Genomic DNA, 27,350 nt, shown 5'->3' with positions numbered 1-27,350 from the left:
AGGAAGTACAGGAGCCTCAGAACCCACACCACCAGGTTCAGGGACAGTTATCACCCCTCAACCATCAGGAAGGAGGTACAGGAGCCTCAGGACGCACACCACCAGGTTCAGGGACAGTTATCACCCCTCAACCATCAGGAAGGAGGTACAGGACCCTTACGACCCACACCACCTGGTTCAGGGACAGTTATCACCCCTCAACCATCAGGAAGGAGATACAGGAGCCTCAGGACCTACACCACCAGGTTCAAGGACAGTTATAACCCCTCAACCATCAGGAAGGAGGTACAGGAGCCTCAGGAACCACACCACCATGTTCAGGGACAGTTATAACCCCTCAACCATCAGGAAGGAGGTACAGGAGCCTCAGGACCCACACCACCAGGTTCAGGGACAGTGATCACCCCTCAACCATCAGGAAGGAGGTACAGGAGCCTCAGAACCCTCACCACCAGGTTCAGGGACAGTTATCACCCCTCAACCATCAGGAAGGAGGTACAGGAGCCTCAGGACCCACACCACCAGGTTCAGGGACAGTTATCAGCCCTCAACCATCAGGAAGGAGGTACAGGAGCCTTAGGACCCACACAACCTGGTTCAGGGACAGTTATCACCCCTCAACCATCAGGAAGGAGGTACAGGAGCCTCAGGACCCACACCACCAGGTTCAGGGACAGTTATAACCCCTCAACCATCAGGAAGGAGGTACAGGAGCCTCAGGACCCACACCACCATGTTCAGGGACAGTTATAACCCCTCAACCATCAGGAAGGAGGTACAGGAGCCTCAGGACCCACACCACCAGGTTCAGGGACAGTTATAACCCCTCAACCATCAGGAAGGAGGTACAGGAGCCTCAGGAGCCACACCACCAGGTTCAGGGACAGTTATCACCCCTCAACCATTAAGAAGGAGGTACAGGAGCCTTAGGACCCACACCACCTGGTTCAGGGACAGTTATCACCCCTCAACCATCAGGAAGGAGGTACAGGAGCCTTAGGACCCACACCACCAGGTTCAGGGACAGTTATCACCCCTCAACCATCAGGAAGGAGGTACAGGAGCCTTAGGACCCACACCACCAGGTTCAGGGACAGTTATAACCCCTCAACCATCAGGAAGGAGGTACAGGAGCCTCAGGACCCACACCACCAGGTTCAGGGACAGTTATCACCCCTCAACCATTAAGAAGGAGGTACAGGAGTCTTAGGACCCACACCACCAGGTTCAGGGACAGTTATCACCACTCAACCATCAGGAAGGAGGTACAGGAGCCTCAGGACCCACACCACCAGGTTCAGGGACAGTTATAACCCCTCAACCATCAGGAAGGATGTACAGGAGCCTCAGGACCCACACCACCAGGTTCAGGGTCAGTTATTACCCCTCAACCACCAGGAAGGAGGTACAGGAGCCTCAGGACCCACACCACCGTGTTCAGGGACAGTTATTACCCCTTAACCATCAGGAAGGAGGTACAGGAGCCTTAGGACCCACACCACCAGGTTCAGGGACAGTTATCACCCCTCAACCATCAGGAAGGAGGTACAGGAGCCTCAGGACCCACACCACCAGGTTCAGGGACAGTTATTACCCCTCAACCATCAGGAAGGAGGTACAGGAGCCTCAGGACCCACACCACCAGGTTCAGGGACAGTTATTACACCTCAACCACCAAGAAGGAGGTACAGGTGCATCAGAACCCACACCACCAGTTTCAGGGACAGTTATAACCCCTCAACCATCAGGAAGGAGGTACAGGAGCCTCAGGACCCACACCACCGTGTTCAGGGACAGTTATTACCCCTCAACCATCAGGAAGGAGGTACAGGAGCCTTAGGACCCACACCACCGTGTTCAGGGACAGTTATTACCCCTCAACCATCAGGAAGGAGGTCCAGGAGCCTCAGGACCCACACCACCAGGTTCAGGGACAGTTATCACCCCTCAACCAACAGGAAGGAGGTACAGGAGCCTTAGGACCCACGCCACCAGGTTCAGAGACAGTTGTAACCCCTCAACCATCAGGAAGGAGGTACAGGAGCCTCAGGACCCACACCACCAGGTTCAGGGACAGTTATAACCCCTCAACCATCAGGAAGGAGGTACAGGAGCCTCAGGACCCACACCACCAGGTTCAGGGACAGTTATCACCCCTCAACCATCAGGAAGGAGGTCCAGGAGCCTCAGGACCCACACCACCAGGTTCAGGGACAGTTATCACCCCTCAACCAACAGGAAGGAGGTACAGGAGCCTTAGGACCCACACCACCAGGTTCATAGACAGTTGTAACCCCTCAACCATCAGGAAGGAGGTACAGGAGCCTCAGGACCCACACCACCAGGTTCAGGGACAGTTATAACCCCTCAACCATCAGGAAGGAGGTTCAGGAGCCTCAGGACCCACACCACCATGTTCAGGGACAGTTATAACCCCTCAACCATCAGGAAGGAGGTACAGGAGCCTCAGGACCCACACCACCAGGTTCAGGGACAGTTATAACCCCTCAACCATCTGGAAGGAGGTACAGGAGCCTCAGGAGCCACACCACCAGGTTCAGGGACAGTTATTACCCCTCAACCATTAAGAAGGAGGTACAGGAGCCTTAGGACCCACACCACCAGGTTCAGGGACAGTTATCACCCCTCAACCATCAGGAAGGAGGTACAGGAGCCTCAGGACCCACACCACCAGGTTCAGGGACAGTTATAACCCCTCTACCATCAGGAAGTATGTACAGGAGCCTCAGGACCCACACCACCAGGTTCAGGGACAGTTATTACCCCTCAACCATCAGGAAGGAGGTACAGGAGCCTCAGGACCCACACCACCAGGTTCAGGGACAGTTATTACCTCTCAACCACCAAGAAGGAGGTACAGGAGCCTCAGGACCCACACCACCAGGTTCAGGGACAGTTATTACCCCTCAACCATCAGGAAGGAGGTACAGGTGCATCAGAACCCACACCACCAGGTTCAGGGACAGTTATAACCCCTCAACCATCAGGAAGGAGGTACAGGAGCCTCAGGACCCACACCACCGTGTTCAGGGACAGTTATTACCCCTCAACCATCAGGAAGGAGGTACAGGAGCCTTAGGACCCACACCACCGTGTTCAGGGACAGTTATTACCCCTCAACCATCAGGAAGGAGGTACAGGAGCCTTAGGACCCACACCACCGTGTTCAGGGACAGTTATTACCCCTCAACCATCAGGAAGGAGGTACAGGAGCCTTAGGACCCACACCACCAGGTTCAGGGACAGTTATCACCCCTCAACCATCAGGAAGGAGGTACAGGAGCCTTAGGACCCACACCACCAGGTTCAGGGAAAGTTGTTACCACTCAACCATCAGGAAGGAGGTACAGGAGCCTCAGGACCCACACCACCAGGTTCAGGGACAGTTATCACCCCTCAACCATCAGGCGGGAGGTACAAGAGCCTCAGGACCCACACCACCAGTTCAAGAACAGTTAAATCCCGTCAACCATCAGGAAGGAGGTACAGGAGCCTCAGGACCCACACCATCAGGTTCAGCGACAGTTATCACCCCTGAACCATCAGGAAGGAGGTACAGGAGCCTCAGGACGCACACCACCAGGTTCAGGGACAGTTACCACCCCTCAACCATCAGGAAGAAGGTACAGGAGCCTCAGGACCCACACCACCAGGTTCAGGGACAGTTAAATCCCGTCAACCATCAGGAAGGAGGTCCAGGAGCCGCAGGACCCACACCACCAGGTTCAGGGACAGTTATCACCCCTCAACCATCAGGAAGGAGGTACAGGAGCCTCAGGACCCACACCACCAGGTTCAGGGACAGTTATCACACCTCAACCATCAGGAAGGAGGTACAGGAGCCTCAGGACCCACACCACCATGTTCAGGGACAGTTATCACCCCTCAACCATCGGAAAGGAAGTACAGGAGCCTCAGAACCCACACCACCAGGTTCAGGGACAGTTATCACCCCTCAACCATCAGGAAGGAGGTACAGGAGCCTCAGGACGCACACCACCAGGTTCAGGGAAAGTTATCACCCCTCAACCATCAGGAAGGAGGTACAGGACCCTTACGACCCACACCACCTGGTTCAGGGACAGTTATCACCCCTCAACCATCAGGAAGGAGATACAGGAGCCTCAGGACCTACACCACCAGGTTCAAGGACAGTTATAACCCCTCAACCATCAGGAAGGAGGTACAGGAGCCTCAGGAGCCACACCACCATGTTCAGGGACAGTTATAACCCCTCAACCATCAGGAAGGAGGTACAGGAGCCTCAGGACCCACACCACCAGGTTCAGGGACAGTGATCACCCCTCAACCATCAGGAAGGAGGTACAGGAGCCTCAGAACCCTCACCACCAGGTTCAGGGACAGTTATCACCCCTCAACCATCAGGAAGGAGGTACAGGAGCCTCAGGACCCACACCACCAGGTTCAGGGACAGTTATCAGCCCTCAACCATCAGGAAGGAGGTACAGGAGCCTTAGGACCCACACAACCTGGTTCAGGGACAGTTATCACCCCTCAACCATCAGGAAGGAGGTACAGGAGCCTCAGGACCCACACCACCAGGTTCAGGGACAGTTATAACCCCTCAACCATCAGGAAGGAGGTACAGGAGCCTCAGGACCCACACCACCATGTTCAGGGACAGTTATAACCCCTCAACCATCAGGAAGGAGGTACAGGAGCCTCAGGACCCACACCACCATGTTCAGGGACAGTTATAACCCCTCAACCATCAGGAAGGAGGTACAGGAGCCTCAGGACCCACACCACCAGGTTCAGGGAGAGTTATAACCCCTCAACCATCTGGAAGGAGGTACAGGAGCCTCAGGAGCCACACCACCAGGTTCAGGGACAGTTATTACCCCTCAACCATTAAGAAGGAGGTACAGGAGCCTTAGGACCCACACCACCAGGTTCAGGGACAGTTATCACCCCTCAACCATCAGGAAGGAGGTACAGGAGCCTCAGGACCCACACCACCAGGTTCAGGGACAGTTATAACCCCTCTACCATCAGGAAGTATGTACAGGAGCCTCAGGACCCACACCACCAGGTTCAGGGACAGTTATTACCCCTCAACCATCAGGAAGGAGGTACAGGAGCCTCAGGACCCACACCACCAGGTTCAGGGACAGTTATTACCTCTCAACCACCAAGAAGGAGGTACAGGAGCCTCAGGACCCACACCACCAGGTTCAGGGACAGTTATTACCCCTCAACCATCAGGAAGGAGGTACAGGTGCATCAGAACCCACACCACCAGGTTCAGGGACAGTTATAACCCCTCAACCATCAGGAAGGAGGTACAGGAGCCTCAGGACCCACACCACCGTGTTCAGGGACAGTTATTACCCCTCAACCATCAGGAAGGAGGTACAGGAGCCTTAGGACCCACACCACCGTGTTCAGGGACAGTTATTACCCCTCAACCATCAGGAAGGAGGTACAGGAGCCTTAGGACCCACACCACCATGTTCAGGGACAGTTATTACCCCTCAACCATCAGGAAGGAGGTACAGGAGCCTTAGGACCCACACCACCAGGTTCAGGGACAATTATCACCCCTCAACCATCAGGAAGGAGGTACAGGAGCCTTAGGACCCACACCACCAGGTTCAGGGACAGTTGTTACCCCTCAACCATCAGGAAGGAGGTACAGGAGCCTCAGGACCCACACCACCAGGTTCAGGGACAGTTATCACCCCTCAACCATCAGGCGGGAGGTACAAGAGCCTCAGGACCCACACCACCAGTTCAAGAACAGTTAAATCCCGTCAACCATCAGGAAGGAGGTACAGGAGCCTCAGGACCCACACCATCAGGTTCAGCGACAGTTATCACCCCTGAACCATCAGGAAGGAGGTACAGGAGCCTCAGGACGCACACCACCAGGTTCAGGGACAGTTACCACCCCTCAACCATCAGGAAGAAGGTACAGGAGCCTCAGGACCCACACCACCAGGTTCAGGGACAGTTAAATCCCGTCAACCATCAGGAAGGAGGTCCAGGAGCCGCAGGACCCACACCACCAGGTTCAGGGACAGTTATCACCCCTCAACCATCAGGAAGGAGGTACAGGAGCCTCAGGACCCACACCACCAGGTTCAGGGACAGTTATCACACCTCAACCATCAGGAAGGAGGTACAGGAGCCTCAGGACCCACACCACCATGTTCAGGGACAGTTATCACCCCTCAACCATCGGAAAGGAAGTACAGGAGCCTCAGAACCCACACCACCAGGTTCAGGGACAGTTATCACCCCTCAACCATCAGGAAGGAGGTACAGGAGCCTCAGGACGCACACCACCAGGTTCAGGGACAGTTATCACCCCTCAACCATCAGGAAGGAGGTACAGGACCCTTACGACCCACACCACCTGGTTCAGGGACAGTTATCACCCCTCAACCATCAGGAAGGAGATACAGGAGCCTCAGGACCTACACCACCAGGTTCAAGGACAGTTATAACCCCTCAACCATCAGGAAGGAGGTACAGGAGCCTCAGGAACCACACCACCATGTTCAGGGACAGTTATAACCCCTCAACCATCAGGAAGGAGGTACAGGAGCCTCAGGACCCACACCACCAGGTTCAGGGACAGTGATCACCCCTCAACCATCAGGAAGGAGGTACAGGAGCCTCAGAACCCTCACCACCAGGTTCAGGGACAGTTATCACCCCTCAACCATCAGGAAGGAGGTACAGGAGCCTCAGGACCCACACCACCAGGTTCAGGGACAGTTATCAGCCCTCAACCATCAGGAAGGAGGTCCAGGAGCCTTAGGACCCACACAACCTGGTTCAGGGACAGTTATCACCCCTCAACCATCAGGAAGGAGGTACAGGAGCCTCAGGACCCACACCACCAGGTTCAGGGACAGTTATAACCCCTCAACCATCAGGAAGGAGGTACAGGAGCCTCAGGACCCACACCACCATGTTCAGGGACAGTTATAACCCCTCAACCATCAGGAAGGAGGTACAGGAGCCTCAGGACCCACACCACCAGGTTCAGGGACAGTTATAACCCCTCAACCATCAGGAAGCAGGTACAGGAGCCTCAGGAGCCACACCACCAGGTTCAGGGACAGTTATCACCCCTCAACCATTAAGAAGGAGGTACAGGAGCCTTAGGACCCACACCACCTGGTTCAGGGACAGTTATCACCCCTCAACCATCAGGAAGGAGGTACAGGAGCCTTAGGACCCACACCACCAGGTTCAGGGACAGTTATCACCCCTCAACCATCAGGAAGGAGGTACAGGAGCCTTAGGACCCACACCACCAGGTTCAGGGACAGTTATAACCCCTCAACCATCAGGAAGGAGGTACAGGAGCCTCAGGACCCACACCACCAGGTTCAGGGACAGTTATCACCCCTCAACCATTAAGAAGGAGGTACAGGAGTCTTAGGACCCACACCACCAGGTTCAGGGACAGTTATCACCACTCAACCATCAGGAAGGAGGTACAGGAGCCTCAGGACCCACACCACCAGGTTCAGGGACAGTTATAACCCCTCAACCATCAGGAAGGATGTACAGGAGCCTCAGGACCCACACCACCAGGTTCAGGGTCAGTTATTACCCCTCAACCACCAGGAAGGAGGTACAGGAGCCTCAGGACCCACACCACCGTGTTCAGGGACAGTTATTACCCCTTAACCATCAGGAAGGAGGTACAGGAGCCTTAGGACCCACACCACCAGGTTCAGGGACAGTTATCACCCCTCAACCATCAGGAAGGAGGTACAGGAGCCTCAGGACCCACACCACCAGGTTCAGGGACAGTTATTACCCCTCAACCATCAGGAAGGAGGTACAGGAGCCTCAGGACCCACACCACCAGGTTCAGGGACAGTTATTACCCCTCAACCACCAAGAAGGAGGTACAGGTGCATCAGAACCCACACCACCAGGTTCAGGGACAGTTATAACCCCTCAACCATCAGGAAGGAGGTACAGGAGCCTCAGGACCCACACCACCGTGTTCAGGGACAGTTATTACCCCTCAACCATCAGGAAGGAGGTACAGGAGCCTTAGGACCCACACCACCGTGTTCAGGGACAGTTATTACCCCTCAACCATCAGGAAGGAGGTCCAGGAGCCTCAGGACCCACACCACCAGGTTCAGGGACAGTTATCACCCCTCAACCAACAGGAAGGAGGTACAGGAGCCTTAGGACCCACGCCACCAGGTTCAGAGACAGTTGTAACCCCTCAACCATCAGGAAGGAGGTACAGGAGCCTCAGGACCCACACCACCAGGTTCAGGGACAGTTATAACCCCTCAACCATCAGGAAGGAGGTACAGGAGCCTCAGGACCCACACCACCAGGTTCAGGGACAGTTATCACCCCTCAACCATCAGGAAGGAGGTCCAGGAGCCTCAGGACCCACACCACCAGGTTCAGGGACAGTTATCACCCCTCAACCAACAGGAAGGAGGTACAGGAGCCTTATGACCCACACCACCAGGTTCATAGACAGTTGTAACCCCTCAACCATCAGGAAGGAGGTACAGGAGCCTCAGGACACACACCACCAGGTTCAGGGACAGTTATAACCCCTCAACCATCAGGAAGGAGGTACAGGAGCCTCAGGACCCACACCACCATGTTCAGGGACAGTTATAACCCCTCAACCATCAGGAAGGAGGTACAGGAGCCTCAGGACCCACACCACCAGGTTCAGGGACAGTTATAACCCCTCAACCATCTGGAAGGAGGTACAGGAGCCTCAGGAGCCACACCACCAGGTTCAGGGACAGTTATTACCCCTCAACCATTAAGAAGGAGGTACAGGAGCCTTAGGACCCACACCACCAGGTTCAGGGACAGTTATCACCCCTCAACCATCAGGAAGGAGGTACAGGAGCCTTAGGACCCACACCACCAGGTTCAGGGACAGTTATCACCCCTCAACCATCAGGAAGGAGGTACAGGAGCCTTAGGACCCACACCACCAGGTTCAGGGACAGTTATCACCCCTCAACCATCAGGAAGGAGGTACAGGAGCCTTAGGACCCACACCACCAGGTTCAGGGACAGTTATAACCCCTCAACCATCAGGAAGGAGGTACAGGAGCCTCAGGACCCACACCACCAGGTTCAGGGACAGTTATCACCCCTCAACCATTAAGAAGGAGGTACAGGAGCCTTAGGACCCACACCACCAGGTTCAGGGACAGTTATCACCCCTCAACCATCAGGAAGGAGGTACAGGAGCCTCAGGACCCACACCACCAGGTTCAGGGACAGTTATAACCCCTCAACCATCAGGAAGGATGTACAGGAGCCTCAGGACCCACACCACCAGGTTCAGGGACAGTTATAACCCCTCAACCATCAAGAAGGAGGTACAGGAGCCTCAGGACCCACACCACCAGGTTCAGGGACAGTTATTACCCCTCAACCATCAGGAAGGAGGTACAGGAGCCTCAGGACCCACACCACCAGGTTCAGGGACGGTTATTACCCCTCAACCATCAGGAAGGAGGTACAGGAGCCTCAGGACCCACACCACCAGGTTCAGGGACAGTTATTACCCCTCAACCACCAAGAAGGAGGTACAGGTGCATCAGAACCCACACCACCAGGTTCAGGGACAGTTATAACCCCTCAACCATCAGGAAGGAGGTACAGGAGCCTCAGGACCCACACCACCGTGTTCAGGGACAGTTATCACCCCTCAACCATCAGGAAGGAGGTACAGGAGCCTCAGGACCCACACCACCAGGTTCAGGGACAGTTATTACCCCTCAACCATCAGGAAGGAGGTCCAGGAGCCTTCGGACCCACACCACCAGGTTCAGGGACAGTTATCACCCCTCAACCATCAGGAAGGAGGTACAGGAGCCTCAGGACCCACACCTCCATGTTCAGGGACAGTTATAACCCCTCAACCATCAGGAAGGAGGTACAGGAGCCTCAGGACCCACACCACCAGGTTCAGGGACAGTTATAACCCCTCAACCATCAGGAAGGAGGTACAGGAGCCTCAGGAGCCACACCACCAGGTTCAGGGACAGTTATAACCCCTCAACCATTAAGAAGGAGGTACAGGAGCCTTAGGACCCACACCACCTGGTTCAGGGACAGTTATCACCCCTCAACCATCAGGAAGGAGGTACAGGAGCCTTAGGACCCACACCACCAGGTTCAGGGACAGTTATCACCCCTCAACCATCAGGAAGGAGGTACAGAAGCCTTAGGACCCACACCACCAGGTTCAGGGACAGTTATAACCCCTCAACCATCAGGAAGGAGGTACAGGAGCCTCAGGAGCCACACCACCAGGTTCAGGGACAGTTATCACCCCTCAACCATTAAGAAGGAGGTACAGGAGCCTTAGGACCCACACCACCAGGTTCAGGGACAGTTATTACCCCTCAACCATCAGGAAGGAGGTCCAGGAGCCTCAGGACCCACACCACCAGGTTCAGGGACAGTTATCACCCCTCAACCATCAGGAAGGAGGTACAGGAGCCTTAGGACCCACACCACCAGGTTCAGAGACAGTTGTAACCCCTCAACCATCAGGAAGGAGGTACAGGAGCCTCAGGACCCACACCACCAGGTTCAGGGTCAGTTATAACCCCTCAACCATCAGGAAGGAGGTACAGGAGCCTCAGGACCCACACCACCAGGTTCAGGGACAGTTATCACCCCTCAACCATCAGGAAGGAGGTACAGGAGCCTCAGGACGCACACCACCTGGTTCAGGGACAGTTATCACCCCTCAACCATCAGGAAGGAGGTACAGGAGCCTCAGGACCCACACCACCAGGTTCAGGGACAGTTATAACCCCTCAACCATCAGGAAGGAGGTACAGGAGCCTCAGGACCCACACCACCATGTTCAGGGACAGTTATAACCCCTCAACCATCAGGAAGGAGGTACAGGAGCCTCAGGACCCACACCACCAGGTTCAGGGACAGTTATAACCCCTCAACCATCAGGAAGGAGGTACAGGAGCCTCAGGACCCACACCACCAGGTTCAGGGACAGTTATAACCCCTCAACCATCAGGAAGGAGGTACAGGAGCCTCAGGAGCCACACCACCAGGTTCAGGGACAGTTATCACCCCTCAACCATTAAGAAGGAGGTACAGGAGCCTTAGGACCCACACCACCTGGTTCAGGGACAGTTATCACCCCTCAACCATCAGGAAGGAGGTACAGGAGCCTTAGGACCCACACCACCAGGTTCAGAGACAGTTGTAACCCCTCAACCATCAGGAAGGAGGTACAGGAGCCTCAGGACCCACACCACCAGGTTCAGGGACAGTTATAACCCCTCAACCATCAGGAAGGAGGTACAGGAGCCTCAGGACCCACACCACCAGGTTCAGGGACAGTTATCACCCCTCAACCATCAGGAAGGAGGTACAGGAGCCTCAGGACCCACACCACCAGGTTCAGGGACAGTTATAACCCCTCAACCATCAGGAAGGAGGTACAGGAGCCTCAGGAGCCACACCACCAGGTTCAGGGACAGTTATCACCCCTCAACCATTAAGAAGGAGGTACAGGAGCCTTAGGACCCACACCACCTGGTTCAGGGACAGTTATCACCCCTCAACCATCAGGAAGGAGGTACAGGAGCCTTAGGACCCACACCACCAGGTTCAGGGACAGTTATCACCCCTCAACCATCAGGAAGGAGGTACAGGAGCCTTAGGACCCACACCACCAGGTTCAGGGACAGTTATAACCCCTCAACCATCAGGAAGGAGGTACAGGAGCCTCAGGACCCACACCACCAGGTTCAGGGACAGTTATCACCCCTCAACCATTAAGAAGGAGGTACAGGAGCCTTAGGACCCACACCACCAGGTTCAGGGACAGTTATCACCCCTCAACCATCAGGAAGGAGGTACAGGAGCCTCAGGACCCACACCACCAGGTTCAGGGACAGTTATAACCCCTCAACCATCAGGAAGGATGTACAGGAGCCTCAGGACCCACACCACCAGGTTCAGGGACAGTTATAACCCCTCAACCATCAAGAAGGAGGTACAGGAGCCTCAGGACCCACACCACCAGGTTCAGGGACAGTTATTACCCCTCAACCATCAGGAAGGAGGTACAGGAGCCTCAGGACCCACACCACCAGGTTCAGGGACAGTTATTACCCCTCAACCATCAGGAAGGAGGTACAGGAGCCTCAGGACCCACACCACCAGGTTCAGGGACAGTTATTACCCCTCAACCACCAAGAAGGAGGTACAGGTGCATCAGAACCCACACCACCAGGTTCAGGGACAGTTATAACCCCTCAACCATCAGGAAGGAGGTACAGGAGCCTCAGGACCCACACCACCGTGTTCAGGGACAGTTATTACCCCTCAACCATCAGGAAGGAGGTACAGGAGCCTCAGGACCCACACCACCAGGTTCAGGGACAGTTATTACCCTTCAACCATCAGCAAGGAGGTCCAGGAGCCTTAGGACCCACACCACCAGGTCAGGGACAGTTATCACCCCTCAACCATCAGTAAGGAAGTACAGGAGCCTCAGGACCCACACCTCCAGGTTCAGCGACAGTTATCACCCCTCAACCATCAGGAAGGAGGTACAGGAGCCTTAGGACCCACACCACCAGGTTCAGAGACAGTTGTAACCCCTCAACCATCAGGAAGGAGGTACAGGAGCCTCAGGACCCACACCACCAGGTTCAGGGACAGTTATAACCCCTCAACCATCAGGAAGGAGGTACAGGAGCCTCAGGACCCACACTACCATGTTCAGGGACAGTTATAACCCCTCAACCATCAGGAAGGAGGTACAGGAGCCTCAGGACCCACACCACCAGGTTCAGGGACAGTTATCACCCCTCAACCATTAAGAAGGAGGTACAGGAGCCTTAGGACCCACACCACCTGGTTCAGGGACAGTTATCACCCCTCAACCATCAGGAAGGAGGTACAGGAGCCTTAGGACCCACACCACCAGGTTCAGGGACAGTTATCACCCCTCAACCATCAGGAAGGAGGTACAGGAGCTTTAGGACCCACACCATCAGGTTCAGGGACAGTTATAACCCCTCAACCATCAGGAAGGAGGTACAGGAGCCTCAGGACCCACACCACTAGGTTCAGGGACAGTTATCACCCCTCAACCATTAAGAAGGAGGTACAGGAGCCTTAGGACCCACACCACCAGGTTCAGGGACAGTTATCACCCCTCAACCATCAGGAAGGAGGTACAGGAGCCTCAGGACCCACACCACCAGGTTCAGGGACAGTTATAACCCCTCAACCATCAGGAAGGATGTACAGGAGCCTCAGGACCCACACCACCAGGTTCAGGGTCAGTTATTACCCCTCAACCACCAGGAAGGAGGTACAGGAGCCTCAGGACCCACACCACCAGGTTCAGGGACAGATATAACCCCTCAACCATCAAGAAGGAGGTACAGGAGCCTTAGGACCCACACCACCGTGTTCAGGGTCAGTTATCACCCCTCAACCATCAGTAAGGAGGTACAGGAGCCTCAGGACCCACACCTCCAGGTTCAGGGACAGTTATCACCCCTCAACCATCAGGAAGGAGGTACAGGAGCCTTAGGACCCACACCACCAGGTTCAGAGACAGTTGTAACCCCTCAACCATCAGGAAGGAGGTACAGGAGCCTCAGGACCCACACTACCAGGTTCAGGGACAGTTATAACCCCTCAACCATCAGGAAGGAGGTACAGGAGCCTCAGGACCCACACTACCATGTTCAGGGACAGTTATAACCCCTCTACCATCAGGAAGGAGGTACAGGAGCCTCAGGACCCACACCACCAGGTTCAGGGACAGTTATAACCCCTCAACCATCAGGAAGGAGGTACAGGAGCCTTAGGACCCACACCACCAGGTTCAGGGACAGTTATCACCCCTCAACCATCAGGAAGGAGGTACAGGAGCTTTAGGACCCACACCACCAGGTTCAGGGACAGTTATAACCCCTCAACCATCAGGAAGGAGGTACAGGAGCCTCAGGACCCACACCACCATGTTCAGGGACAGTTATAACCCCTCAACCATCAGGAAGGAGGTACAGGAGCCTCAGGAGCCACACCACCAGGTTCAGGGACAGTTATCACCCCTCAACCATTAAGAAGGAGGTACAGGAGCCTTAGGACCCACACCACCTGGTTCAGGGACAGTTATCACCCCTCAACCATCAGGAAGGAGGTACAGGAGCCTTAGGACCCACACCACCAGGTTCAGGGACAGTTATCACCCCTCAACCATCAGGAAGGAGGTACAGGAGCTTTAGGACCCACACCACCAGGTTCAGGGACAGCTATAACCCCTCAACCATCAGGAAGGAGGTACAGGAGCCTCAGGACCCACACCACCAGGTTCAGGGACAGTTATCACCCCTCAACCATTAAGAAGGAGGTACAGGAGCCTTAGGACCCACACCACCAGGTTCAGGGACAGTTATCACCCCTCAACCATCAGGAAGGAGGTACAGGAGCCTCAGGACCCACACCACCAGGTTCAGGGACAGTTATAACCCCTCAACCATCAGGAAGGATGTACAGGAGCCTCAGGACCCACACCACCAGGTTCAGGGTCAGTTATTACCCCTGAACCACCAGGAAGGAGGTACAGGAGCCTCAGGACCCACACCACCAGGTTCAGGGACAGTTATAACCCCTCAACCATCAAGAAGGAGGTACAGGAGCCTTAGGACCCACACCACCGTGTTCAGGGTCAGTTATTACCGCTCAACCATCAGGAAGGAGGTCCAGGAGCCTCAGGACCCACACCACCAGGTTCAGGGACAGTTATTACCCCTCAACCATCAGGATGGAGGTACAGGAGCCTTAGGTCCCACACCACCAGGTTCAGGGACAGTTATCACCCCTCAACCATCAGGAAGGAGGTACAGGAGCCTCAGGACCCACACCACCAGGTTCAGGGACAGTTATTACCCCTCAACCATCAGGAAGGAGGTACAGGAGCCTCAGGACCCACACCACCAGATTCAGGGACAGTTATTACCCCTCAACCACCAAGAAGGAGGTACAGGAGCCTCAGGACCCACACCACCAGGTTCAGGGACAGTTATAACCCCTCAACCATCAGGAAGGAGGTACAGGAGCCTCAGGACCCACACCACCAGGTTCACGGACAGTTATCACCCCTCAACCATTAAGAAGGAGGTACAGGAGCCTTAGGACCCACACCACCAGGTTCAGGGACAGTTATCACCCCTCAACCATCAGGAAGGAGGTACAGGAGCCTCAGGACCCACACCACCAGGTTCAGGGACAGTTATAACCCCTCAACCATCAAGAAGGAGGTACAGGAGCCTTAGGACCCACACCACCGTGTTCAGGGACAGTTATTACCCCTCAACCATCAGGAAGGAGGTCCAGGAGCCTCAGGACCCACACCACCAGGTTCAGGGACAGTTATTACCCCTCAACCACCAAGAAGGAGGTACAGGTGCATCAGAACCCACACCACCAGGTTCAGGGACAGTTATAACCCCTCAACCATCAGGAAGGAGGTACAGGAGCCTCAGGACCCACACCACCGTGTTCAGGGACAGTTATTACCCCTCAACCATCAGGAAGGAGGTACAGGAGCCTTAGGACCCACACCACCTTGTTCAGGGACAGTTATTACCCCTCAACCATCAGGAAGGAGGTCCAGGAGCCTCAGGGTCCACACCACCAGGTTCAGGGACAGTTATTACCCCTCAACCATCAGGAAGGAGGTACAGGAGCCTTAGGACCCACACCACCAGGTTCAGGGACAGTTATCACCCCTCAACCATCAGGAAGGAGGTACAGGAGCCTCAGGTCCCACACCACCAGGTTCAGGGAGAGTTATCACCCCTCAACCATCAGGAAGGAGGTACAGGAGCCTTAGGACCCACACCACCAGGTTCAGAGACAGTTGTAACCCCTCAACCATCAGGAAGGAGGTACAGGAGCCTCAGGACCCACACCACCATGTTCAGGGACAGTTATCACCCCTCAACCTTCGGGAGGGAAGTACAGGAGCCTCAGGACCCACACCACCAGGTTCAGGGACAGTTATCACCCCTCAACCATCAGGAAGGAGGTACAGGAGCCTTAGGACCCACACCACCTGGTTCAGGGACAGTTATCACCCCTCAACCATCAGGAAGGAGGTACAGGAGCCTCAGGACCCACACCACCAGGTTCAGGGACAGTTATAACCCCTCAACCATCAGGAAGGAGGTACAGGAGCCTCAGGACCCACAGCACCATGTTCAGGGACAGTTATAACCCCTCAACCATCAGGAAGGAGGTACAGGAGCCTCAGGACCCACACCACCAGGTTCAGGGACAGTTATAACCCCTCAACCATCAGGAAGGAGGTACAGGAGCCTCAGGATCCACACCACCAGGTTCAGGGACAGTTATCACCCCTCAACCATTAAGAAGGAGGTACAGGAGCCTTAGGACCCACACCACCTGTTTCAGGGACAGTTATCACCCCTCAACCATCAGGAAGGAGGTACAGGAGCCTTAGGACCCACACCACCAGGTTCAGGGACAGTTATAACCCCTCAACCATCAGGAAGGAGGTACAGGAGCCTCAGGACCCACACCACCAGGTTCAGGGACAGTTATCACCCCACAACCATCGGAAAGGAAGTACAGGAGCCTCAGGATCCACACCACCAGGTTCAGGGACAGTTATCACCTCTCAACCATTAGGCGGGAGGTACAGGAGCCCAGGAGCCACACCACCAGGTTGAGGGACCGTTATTACCCCTCCAACATCTGATTTCAGAATGGACACTGCACTGATGAGCGTGCTGGTTGTTAGTCATCTTCGATGGTGACGTCTGACTGTGCTGCAGGTCAATTGTCGGATCTGAGCAGGTCTGGGCGGTCCGATTCCACAAAGGCGTCGGTGTTGAACTGATGTGGCCCTCTTTCTCCGTGACCGTCACCGCCTCACTATATCTCTTCTGTAATCTCTGCTTATTTCTCTAACATGCCGTAGTTTTTATGTAAGGCTGCCACAGAACAGCACATTTCAAAGTGTATCTCAGTGATAATCAATCCTCTCTCCCTCTTCTTCTTCCTCCCTTCCCTCTCCCCTCTCTCCCCCTCATCCCTTCTCTCACCCCTCTCCATCTCTCTGTCCCCTCCCTCTCCTCTCTCTCCACCCACTCCCCACTCTCTCACCCCCTCTCCTTCTTTTCCCCAAACACTCCCTTTCTCTCCCCAACTCCCTGCCCCCTGTATCTCCATCTCCATCTCTCCTCTCTCTTACTATTTCTCTGTCCTCCTCTCTCTCCATTTCAATCAATCCCCTCTCTCTCCAATTCCATCAATCCCCATTCTCTTGAATTCCATCAATCCCCACTCTCTTGAATTCCATCAATCCCCTCTCTCTCCGATTCCATCAATCCCCACTCTCTCCCCTCTCTCTCACTCTCTTTCTCCCACTCCTCTCTCTTTCTCCAATTCCATCCCCACTCTCTTGAATTCCATCAATCCCCTCTCTCTCCGATTCCATCAATCCCCACTCTCTCCCCTCTCTCTCACTCTCTTTCTCCCACTCCTCTCTCTTTCTCCAATTCCATCAATCCCCTCTCTCTCCGATTCTATCAATCCCCTCTCTCTCCGATTCCATCAATCCCCTCTCGTCAATTCCATCAATCTCCACTCTCTCCAATTCCATCAATCCCCTCTCTCTCCAATTCCATCAATCCCCTCTCTCTCTGATTCTATCAATCCCCTCTCTCCAATTCCATCAATCCCCTCTCTCTCTGATTCTATCAATCCTCTCTCTCCAATTCCATCAATCCCCTCTCTCTCCGATTCCATCAATCCCCTCTCTCTTCAATTCCATCAATCTCCACTCTCTCCAATTCCATCAATCCCCACTCTCTCCAATTCCATCAATCCCCTCTCTCTCCAATTCCATCAATCCCCTCTCTCTCTGATTCTATCAATCCCCTCTCTCCAATTCCATCAATCCCCTCTCTCTCCAATTCCATCAATCCCCACTCTCTCCAATTCCATCAATCCCCTCTCTCTCCAATTCCACCAATCCCCACTCTCTCCAATTCCAATCAATCCCCTCTCTTCAATTCCATCAATCTCCACTCTCTCCAATTCCAATCCCCTCTCTCTCCAATTCCATCAATCCCCTCTCTCCGATTCCATCAATCCCCACTCTCTCTGATTCTATCAATCCCCTCTCTCCAATTCCATCAATCCCCTCTCTCTCTGATTCTATAATCCCCTCTCTCCAATTCCATCAATCCCCTCTCTCTGATTCTATCAATCCCCTCTCTCTCTGATTCTATAAATCCCCTCTCTCTCCAATTCCATCAATCCCCTCTCTCTCTGATTCTATCAATCCCCTCTCTCCAATTCCATCAATCCCCACTCTTGCCAATTCCATCAATCCCCACTCTCTCCAATTTCCATCAATCCCCTCTCTCTCTGATTCGATCAATCCCCCTCTCTCTCCGATTCCATCAATCCCATCTCTCCAATTCCATCAATCCCCTCTCTCTCCGATTCCATCAATCCCTCTCTCTCCGATTCCATCAATCCCCTCTCTCCAATTCCATCAATCCCCTCTCTCTCCGATTCCATCAATCCCCTCTCTCTCCGATTCCATCAATCCCTTTCTCTCCAATTCCATCAATCCCCACTCTCTCCGATTCCATCAATCCCCTCTCTCTCCAATTCCATCAATCCCCTCTCTCTCTGATTCTATCAATCCCCTCTCTCTCTGATTCTATCAATCCCCTCTCTCCAATTCCATCAATCCCCTCTCTCTCTGATTCTATCAATCCCCTCTCTCTCTGATTCTATCAATCTCCACTCTCGCCAATTCCATCAATCCCCTCTCTCTCCAATTCCATCAATCCCCTCTCTCTCCGATTCCATCAATCCCCTCTCTCTTCAATTCCATCAATCTCCACTCTCTCCAATTCCATCAATCTCCACTCTCTCCAATTCCATCAATCCCCTCTCTCTGATTCCATCAATCCCCTCTCTCTCCGATTCCATCAATCCCCTCTCTCTTCAATTCCATCAATCTCCACTCTCTCCAATTCCCATCAATCCCCTCTCTCTCTGATTCCATCAATCCCCTCTCTCTCCGATTCCATCAATCCCCTCTCTCCAATTCCATCAATCCCCTCTCTCTCTGATTCCATCAATCCCCTCTCTCTCCAATTCCATCAATCCCCTCTCTCTCCGATTCCATCAATCCGCTCTCTCTCCCAATTCCATCAATCCCCTCTCTCTCTGATTCCATCAATCCCCTCTCTCTCCAATTCCATTAATCCCCTCTCTCTCTGATTCCATCCCCTCTCTCTCCGATTCCATCAATCCCCTCTCTGCGATTCCATCAATCCCCTCTCTCTCCGATTCCATCAATCCCCTCTCTCTCCGATTCCATCAATCCCCTCTCTCTCCGATTCCATCAATCCCCTCTCTCTCCGATTCCATCAATCCCCTCTCTCTCCAATTCCATCAATCCCCTCTCTCTCCGATTCCATCAATCCCCTCTCTCTCCGATTCCATCAATCCCCTCTCTCTCTGATTCTATCAATCCCCTCTCTCTCTAATTCTATCAATCCCCTCTCTCTCCGATTCCATCAATCCCCTCTCTCTCTGATTCCATCAATCCCCTCTCTCTCCGATTCCATCAATCCCCTCTCTCTCCGATTCCATCAATCCCCTCTCTCTCTGATTCCATCAATCCCCTCTCTCTCCGATTCCATCAATCCCCTCTCTCTTCAATTCCATCAATCTCCACTCTCTCCAATTCCATCAATCCCTCTCTCTCTGATTCCATCAATCCCCTCTCTCTCCGATTCCATCAATCCCCTCTCTCCAATTCCATCAATCTCCACTCTCTCCAATTCCATCAATCCCCTCTCTCTCTGATTCCATCAATCCCCTCTCTCTCCGATTCCATCAATCCCCTCTCTCCAATTCCATCAATCCCCCTCTCTCTCCGATTCCATCAATCCCCTCTCTCCAATTCCATCAATCCCCTCTCTCTCCAATTCCATCAATCCCCTCTCTCTCTGATTCCATCAATCCCCTCTCTCTGATTCCATCAATCCCCTCTCTGATTCCATCAATCCCCTCTCTCTCCGATTCCATCAATCCCCCTCTCTCTCCGATTCCATCAATCCCCTCTCTCTCCAATTCCATCAATCCCCTCTCTCTCCAATTCCATCAATCCCCTCTCTCTCTGATTCCATCAATCCCCCCTCTCTCCGATTCCATCAATCCCCTCTCTCTCTGATTCTATCAATCCCCTCTCTCTCTGATTCTATCAATCCCCTCTCTCTCCGATTCCATCAATCCCCTCTCTCTCTGATTCTATCAATCCCCTCTCTCTCTGATTCTATCAATCCCCTCTCTCTCCGATTCCATCAATCCCCTCTCTCTCTGATTCCATCAATCCCCTCTCTCCTATTCCATCAATCCCCTCCCTCTCTCCCCTCTCCCTCCCCCTCCCCCTCTCTCTCTTCCGTCCCGGTCAGGTTTAAAGCCACCCTCTGGCTCTGCGAGGACTACCCCCTCTCCCTGAGCGAACAGCTCTCCCCCATCGTTGACCTAATGGCGATCAGCAACACACACTTCGGGAAACTCCGCGATTTCATCTCCCTGCGCCTGCCCCCCGGTTTCCCCGTCAAAATCGGTGAGTGTCCGAGGGAAGGGGAGGGGGAGGGGAGGGAACGCACATCCCCCCCACCCCTCATCTCTCTCTTTCTCTCCACCCCACGCAGAGATCCCTCTGTTCCACATGCTGAACGCCCGCATCACCTTCGGGAACCTCTGCGGCTCCGAGGAGGCAGTCCCCGCCGTCAGCTACCCCGAGCGGAAGGGGGCGCCAGAGCGGAGACTGGGCATCGAGGTAAGGGGCAGGGCGGGCGGTGGCTGGGGGGGCAGAGGGGCGCCAGAGCGGAGACCGGGCATCGAGGTAAGGGGCAGGGCGGCGGTGGCTGGGGGGGTGCAGAGGGGCGCCAGAGCGGGAGACCGGGCATCGAGGTAAGGGGGCAGGGCGGTGGTGGCTGGGGGGGCAGAGGGGCGCCAGAGCGGAGACCGGGCATCGAGGTAAGGGGGAGGGCGGTGGTGTCTGGGGGGGCAGAGGGGCGCCAGAGCGGAGACTGGGCATCAAGGTAAGGGGCAGGGGCGGCGGGTGGCTGGGGGGGCAGAGGGGCGCCAAAGAGAGCGGAGACCGGGCATCGAGGTAAGGGGGAGGGCGGTGGTGGCTGGGGGGGCAGAGGGGCGCAGGAATGGAGACTGGGCATCGAGGTAAGGGGCAGGGCGGTGGTGGCTGGGGGGGCAGAGGGGCACCAGAGCGGAGACTGGGCATCGAGGTAAGGGGCAGGGCGGTGGTGGCTGGGGGGGGGGGCAGAGGGGCGCCAGAGCGGAGACCGGGCATCGAGGTAAGGGGCAGGGCGGGCGGTGGCTGGGGGGGCAGAGGGGCGCCAGAGCGGAGACCGGGCATCGAGGTAAGGGGCAGGGCGGCGGTGGCTGGGGGGGCAGAGGGGCGCCAGAGCGGAGACCGGGCATCGAGGTAAGGGGCAGGGCGGGCGGTGGCTGGGGGGCAGAGGGGCGCAGGAATGGAGACCGGGCATCGAGGTAAGGGGGAGGGTGGTGGTGGCTGGGGGGGCAGAGGGGCGCCAGAGCGGAGACCGGGCATCGAGGTAAGGGGCAGGGCGGCGGTGGCTGGGGGGCAGAGGGGCGCCAGAGCGGAGACCGGGCATCGAGGTAAGGGGCAGGGCGGCGGTGGCTGGGGGGGCAGAGGGGGCGCCAGAGCGGAGACCGGGCATCGAGGTAAGGGGCAGGGCGGCGGTGGCTGGGGGGGCAGAGGGGCGCCAGAGCGGAGACCGGGCATCGAGGTAAGGGGCAGGGCGGCGGTGGCTGGGGGGGCAGAGGGGCGCAGGAATGGAGACCGGGCATCGAGGTAAGGGGGAGGGCGGCGGTGGCTGGGGGGGCAGAGGGGCGCCAGAGCGGAGACCGGGGCATCGAGGTAAGGGGCAGGGCGGTGGTGGCTGGGGGGGCAGAGGGGGCGCCAGAGCGGAGACAGGGCATCGAGGTAAGGGGCAGGGTGGCGGTGGCTGGGGGGGCAGAGGGGCGCCAGAGCGGAGACCGGGCATCGAGGTAAAGGGCAGGGCGGCGGTGGCTGGGGGGGCAGAGGGGCGCCACAGCGGAGACTGGGCATCGAGGTAAGGGGGAGGGCGGCGGTGGGGTTTGACCGTGCGAGGGCCAGGCGCGGGAGTTTGGGTGCCAAGGGACGGGTCACGGTTAACGGCCAACCCGGCGGGGTAGGCGGGCTCCCTCCGGAGGGTCAGAGGCCGAGGGGAGTCGGATGGAGGTTGGGAGGTATGTGGGGCAGACGGCTGGGATCTTGTGCCCCCCCCCCCCCGGGAGGGCAGGTGAGGTAGGGAATGAGGAGTGCGGAGGCAGTCCTCCCCCTACATACAGAGGAGGAGCCCGGAGTGTCCTGCCCTGGGCGGGGAGGGGTATGGGATGAGGAGATTTCTCTGGGGATGTGTGTGTGAGAGAGAGGGAGGGAGGGGGAGAGATGGGAAGAGAGAGGGAGAGAGGGAGGGAGAGAGAGATGGAGGGAGGGTGAGAGTGGGGGAGAGATGGAGGGAGGGAGAGAGGGGGAGGGGGAAGGAGAGATGGAGGGAGGGAGAGAGTGAGGGGAAGAGAGGGAGACGAGGGGAGAGAGGGAGGGGGGAGGGGAGAGAGATGGAGGGAGAGATGGGGAGGGAGAGAGAGAGATAGAAAGAGGGAGAGAGGGGGGGGGTGGGAGATGGAGGAGAGATGGGGAGAGAGAGAGGGAGGGAGAGAGAGAGATAGAAAGAGGGAGAGAGGGGGGGGAGGGGAGGGAGATGGAGGGAGAGATGGTGAGGGAGAGAGAGGGGGGAGAGAGGGAGGGAGAGAGAGATGGAGAGAGAGGGAGGGAAGGAGAGAGAGAGGGAGGGGGACGGGGAGAGAGATGGGGAGAGAGAGAGAGGGAGGAAGAGAGAGATAGAAAGAGAGAGGGAGGGAGATGGTGAGGGAGAGAGAGCGGGGAGAGATGGAGGAGGGAGGGAGAGATGGAGGGAGGGAGGGAGAGAAAGGGGGAGAGAGGGAGGGAGAGAGAGAGAGGGGAGGGGGAGAGAGTGAGGGAGGAAGAGAGAGGGGAGGGAGGTGGAGGGAGGGGAGAGAGGGAGGGGGGGGAGTGAGAGGGGAGGGAGATGGAGGGAGGGAGAGAGGGGAAGTGAGGGATGGGAGGGGAGAGAGAGGGGGAGGGAGAGAGAGATGGAGGGAGGGAGAATGATGGGGCAGAAAGTGGAGGTTGGAGGTAAGGAGGGGACGTGTCTCCCCTCACTATTTGATCTGAGGTTCCCTCTCTCAACTCCCTCCCCTTCCTCATTTTCGCCCTCTCCCCTCTCTTGTCCTCTTGCTCCCTCGCCACCACCCTCCTCCTGCAGCCGGTGAGTGTGAGGTGGCTCCCTCCGTGTTCGAGGTGCCTGCCGGTTACTCGGTCCTGGGTTCGATGGGCCGCCCGGACCCGCTCCCCGACGAAGATGACCAGCTCCTGCAGTTTGCCATCCAGCAGAGTCTGCTGGGAGCGGGCCCCGAGTCCGATCAGGTCAGGGAGTGGGCTGGGAGCGGGCCCCGAGTCCGATCAGGTCGGGAGAGGGCTGGGAGCGGGCCCCGAGTCCGATCAGGTCAGGGAGTGGGCTGGGAGCGGGCCCCGAGTCCGATCAGGTCGGGCAGCGTAGGGGGAGTGGGGGTGGGAGCGGGCCCCGAGTCCGATCAGGTCGGGCAGCGCAGGGGGAGAGGGCTGGGAGCGGGCCCCGAGTCCGATCAGGTCAGGGAGTGGGCTGGGAGCGGGGCCCCGAGTCCGATCAGGTCGGGGAGAGGGCTGGGAGCGGGCCCCGAGTCCGATCAGGTCGGGGAGTGGGCTGGGAGCGGGCCCCGAGTCCGATCAGGTCGGCAGCGTAGGGGGAGTGGGGTGGGAGCGGGCCCCGAGTCCGATCAGGTCAGGGAGTGGGCTGGGAGCGGGCCCCGAGTCTGATCAGGTCGGGGAGTGGGCTGGGAACGGGCCCCGAGTCCGATCAGGTCAGGGAGTGCAGGGGAGTGGGCTGGGAGCGGGCCCTGAGTCCGATCAGGTCGGGGAGTGGGCTGGGAGCGGGCCCCGAGTCCGATCAGGTCGGGCATCGCAGGGGGAGTGGGGCTGGGAGCGGGCCCCGAGTCCGATCAGGTCAGGGAGTGGGCTGGGAGCGGGCCCCGAGTCCGATCAGGTCGGGGATTGGGCTGGGAACGGGCCCCGAGTCCGATCAGGTCAGGCAGCGCAGGGGGAGTGGGCTGGGAGCGGGCCCTGAGTCCGATCAGGTCCGGGGAGTGGGCTGGAAGCGGGCCCCGAGTCTGATCAGGTTGGGGATTGGGCTGGGAGCGGGCCCCGAGTCCGATCAGGTCGGGCAGCGCAGGGGGAGTGGGGGTGGAAACGGGCCCCGAGTCCGATCAGGTCGGGCAGCGCAGGGGGAGTGGGCTGGGGAGCGGGCCCCGAGTCCGATCAGGTCGGGGATTGGGCTGGGAACGGGCCCCGAGTCCGATCAGGTCAGGCAGCGCAGGGGGGAGTGGGCTGGGAGCGGGCCCCGAGTCCGATCAGGTCGGGGAGTGGGCTGGGAGCGGGCCCCCGAGTCCGATCAGGTCGGGGATTGGGCTGGGAGCGGGGCCCCGAGTCCGATCAGGTCGGGGAGTGGGCTGGGAACGGGCCCCCGAGTCCGATCAGGTCGGGGAGTGGGCTGGGAACGGGCCCCGAGTCCGATCAGGTCGGGCAGCTCAGGGGGAGTGGGCTGGGAGCGGGGCCCCGAGTCCGATCAGGTCGGGGAGTGGGCTGGGAACGGGGCCCCGAGTCCGATCAGGTCGGGGAGTGGGCTGGGAGCGGGCCCCGAGTCCGATCAGGTCGGGGAGTGGGCTGGGAACGGGGCCCCGAGTCCGATCAGGTCGGGCAGCGCAGGGGGAGTGGGCTGGGAGCGGGCCCCGAGTCCGATCAGGTCGGGGATTGGGCTGGGAGCGGGTCCCGAGTCCGATCAGGTCGGGCAGCGCAGGGGGAGTGGGGTGGGAGCGGGGCCCTGAGTCCGATCAGGTCGGGGAGTGGGGTGGGAGCGGGCCCCCGAGTCCGATCAGGTCGGGCAGCGCAGGGGGAGTGGGCTGGGAACGGGCCCCGAGTCCGATCAGGTCGGGCAGCGCAGGGGGAGTGGGGTGGGAACGGGCCCCGAGTCCGATCAGGTCGGGCGGCGCAGGGGGAGTGGGCTGGGAACGGGCCCCCGAGTCCGATCAGGTCGGGCAGCGCAGGGGGAGTGGGGTGGGAACGGGCCCCGAGTCCGATCAGGTCGGGGGAGTGGGGTGGGAACGGGCCCCGAGTCCGATCAGGTCGGGCAGCGCAGGGGGGAGTGGGGTGGGAGCGGGCCCCGAGTCCGATCAGGTCGGGCGGCGCAGGGGGAGTGGGCTGGGAGCGGGGCCCCGAGGTCCGATCAGGTCGGGCGGCGCAGGGGGGAGTGGGCTGGGAACGGGCCCCGAGTCCGATCAGGTCGGGCAGCGCAGGGGGGAGTGGGGTGGGAACGGGCCCCGAGTCCGATCAGGTCGGGCAGCGCAGGGGGAGTGGGGTGGGAGCGGGCCCCGAGTCCGATCAGGTCGGGCGGCGCAGGGGGAGTGGGGTGGGAGCGGGTCCTGAGTCCGATCAGGTCGGGCAGGGCAGGGGGAGTGGGGTGGGAGCGGGTCCTGAGTCCGATCAGGTCGGGCAGCGCAGGGGAGTGGGGTGGGAGCGGGCCCCGAGTCCGATCAGGTCGGGGAGTGGGCTGGGAACGGGCCCCGAGTCCGATCAGGTCGGGGAGAGGGCTGGGAGCGGGCCCCGAGTCCGATCAGGTCGGGGGAGTGGGGTGGGAACGGGCCCCGAGTCCCGATCAGGTCGGGCAGCGCAGGGGGGAGTGGGCTGGGAGCGGGGCCCCGAGTCCGATCAGGTCGGGGGAGTGGGCTGGGAGCGGGGTCCCGAGTCCGATCAGGTCGGGCAGGGCAAGGGGGGAGTGGGGGTGGGAGCGGGCCCCGAGTCCGATCAGGTCGGGCAGCGCAGGGGGAGTGGGCTGGGAGCGGGCCCCGAGTCCGACCAGGTCGGGGAGTGGGCTGGGAACGGGCCCCGAGTCCGATCAGGTCGAGGAGTGGGGTGGGAACGGGCCCCGAGTCCGATCAGGTCGGGCAGCGCAGGGGGAGTGTGCTGGGAACGGGCCCCGAGTCCGATCAGGTCGGGGAGTGGGGGTGGGAACGGGCTCCGAGTCCGATCAGGTCGGGCAGCGTAGGGGGAGTGGGGTGGGAACGGGCCCCGAGTCCGATCAGGTCGGGCAGCGCAGGGGGAGTGGGGTGGGAACGGGCCCCGAGTCCGATCAGGTCGGGCAGCGCAGGGGGAGTGGGCTGGGAACGGGCCCCGAGTCCGATCAGGGTCGGGCAGCGCAGGGGGAGTGGGGGTGGGAGCGGGCCCCGAGTCCGATCAGGTCGGGAACGGGCCCCGAGTCCGATCAGGTCGGGGCAGCGCAGGGGGGAGTGGGCTGGGAATGGGCCCCGAGTCCGATCAGGTCGGGGAGTGGGGTGGGAGCGGGCCCCGAGTCCGATCAGGTCGGGCAGCGCAGGGGGAGTGGGGTGGGAGAGAGAGAGAGGGAGGGGAGGGGGTCTGGGTGTTGGAGGGATGGACGGGGGAGAGGGAGGGGAGGGGGGTTTGGATGTCGGAGGGATGGACGAGGGAGAGGGAGGGGAGGGGGGTTTGGGTGTCGGAGGGTTGGACGAGGGAGAGGGAGGGGAGGGGGGTTTGGTTGTTGGAGGGATGGACGAGGGAGAGAGGGAGGGGAGGAGGGTTTGGGTGACGGAGGGATGGACGAGGGAGAGGGAGGGGAGGGGTTTTGGGTGATGGAGGGATAGTTGAGGGAGAGGGAGGGGAGGGGTTTTGGGGTGACGGAGGGACAATGCTCTCCGGACCTGACCTGTGACCTCTGACCCGGGCAGGTGACCATCTGGGAAGCCCTCGGTGCCACCCAGACCAGCGAGGACCCAGCAGAACCCTACGATGAGGAGGCTGCCCTGGCACGGTGAGGGTAAAGCCCCCTCCTGCCCCAACACCGCCCACCCCCCTCTCTTCCCCTTCAGCCTCTGCTCCGAGTGTAACCTCACCCCCCTCCCTCCCACTTAACCCTCCCCCCTTTCTCCTTTCAGGCTATGAGTCTCGAAATGTCTCTCGTACCCCCCTCTGCCAGCAGGGCGTTCCACACACCCAGTACCCCCTGTAAAAAAAAACCTCA

General features: G+C 58.2%; 1 protein-coding gene across 1 annotated transcript in view; it reads left to right on the top strand.

The window, feature by feature from the left end:
- LOC132386522 (ankyrin repeat domain-containing protein 13D-like) overlaps positions 1-27,146 on the top strand; it is a gene marked incomplete at its 5' end in the record, with an annotated part of 44,917 nt that extends 17,771 nt beyond the window's left edge. Inside the window, 4 exons of the mRNA XM_059958812.1 lie at positions 20,541-20,698; positions 20,787-20,914; positions 23,490-23,650; positions 27,058-27,146. Coding sequence (XP_059814795.1) covers positions 20,541-20,698; positions 20,787-20,914; positions 23,490-23,650; positions 27,058-27,061 — 451 coding nt within the window. The remainder of the gene's footprint in view (positions 1-20,540; positions 20,699-20,786; positions 20,915-23,489; positions 23,651-27,057) is intronic.
- Between the last annotated feature and the right edge of the window lie 204 nt (positions 27,147-27,350).

Source organism: Hypanus sabinus, unplaced genomic scaffold (genome assembly GCF_030144855.1).
Source record: "Hypanus sabinus isolate sHypSab1 unplaced genomic scaffold, sHypSab1.hap1 scaffold_1189, whole genome shotgun sequence".
Classification (NCBI taxonomy): domain Eukaryota; kingdom Metazoa; phylum Chordata; class Chondrichthyes; order Myliobatiformes; family Dasyatidae; genus Hypanus; species Hypanus sabinus.
The sequence above is the reverse complement of the archived record's forward strand: the minus strand, read 5'-3'. Positions and strand labels throughout refer to the sequence as shown.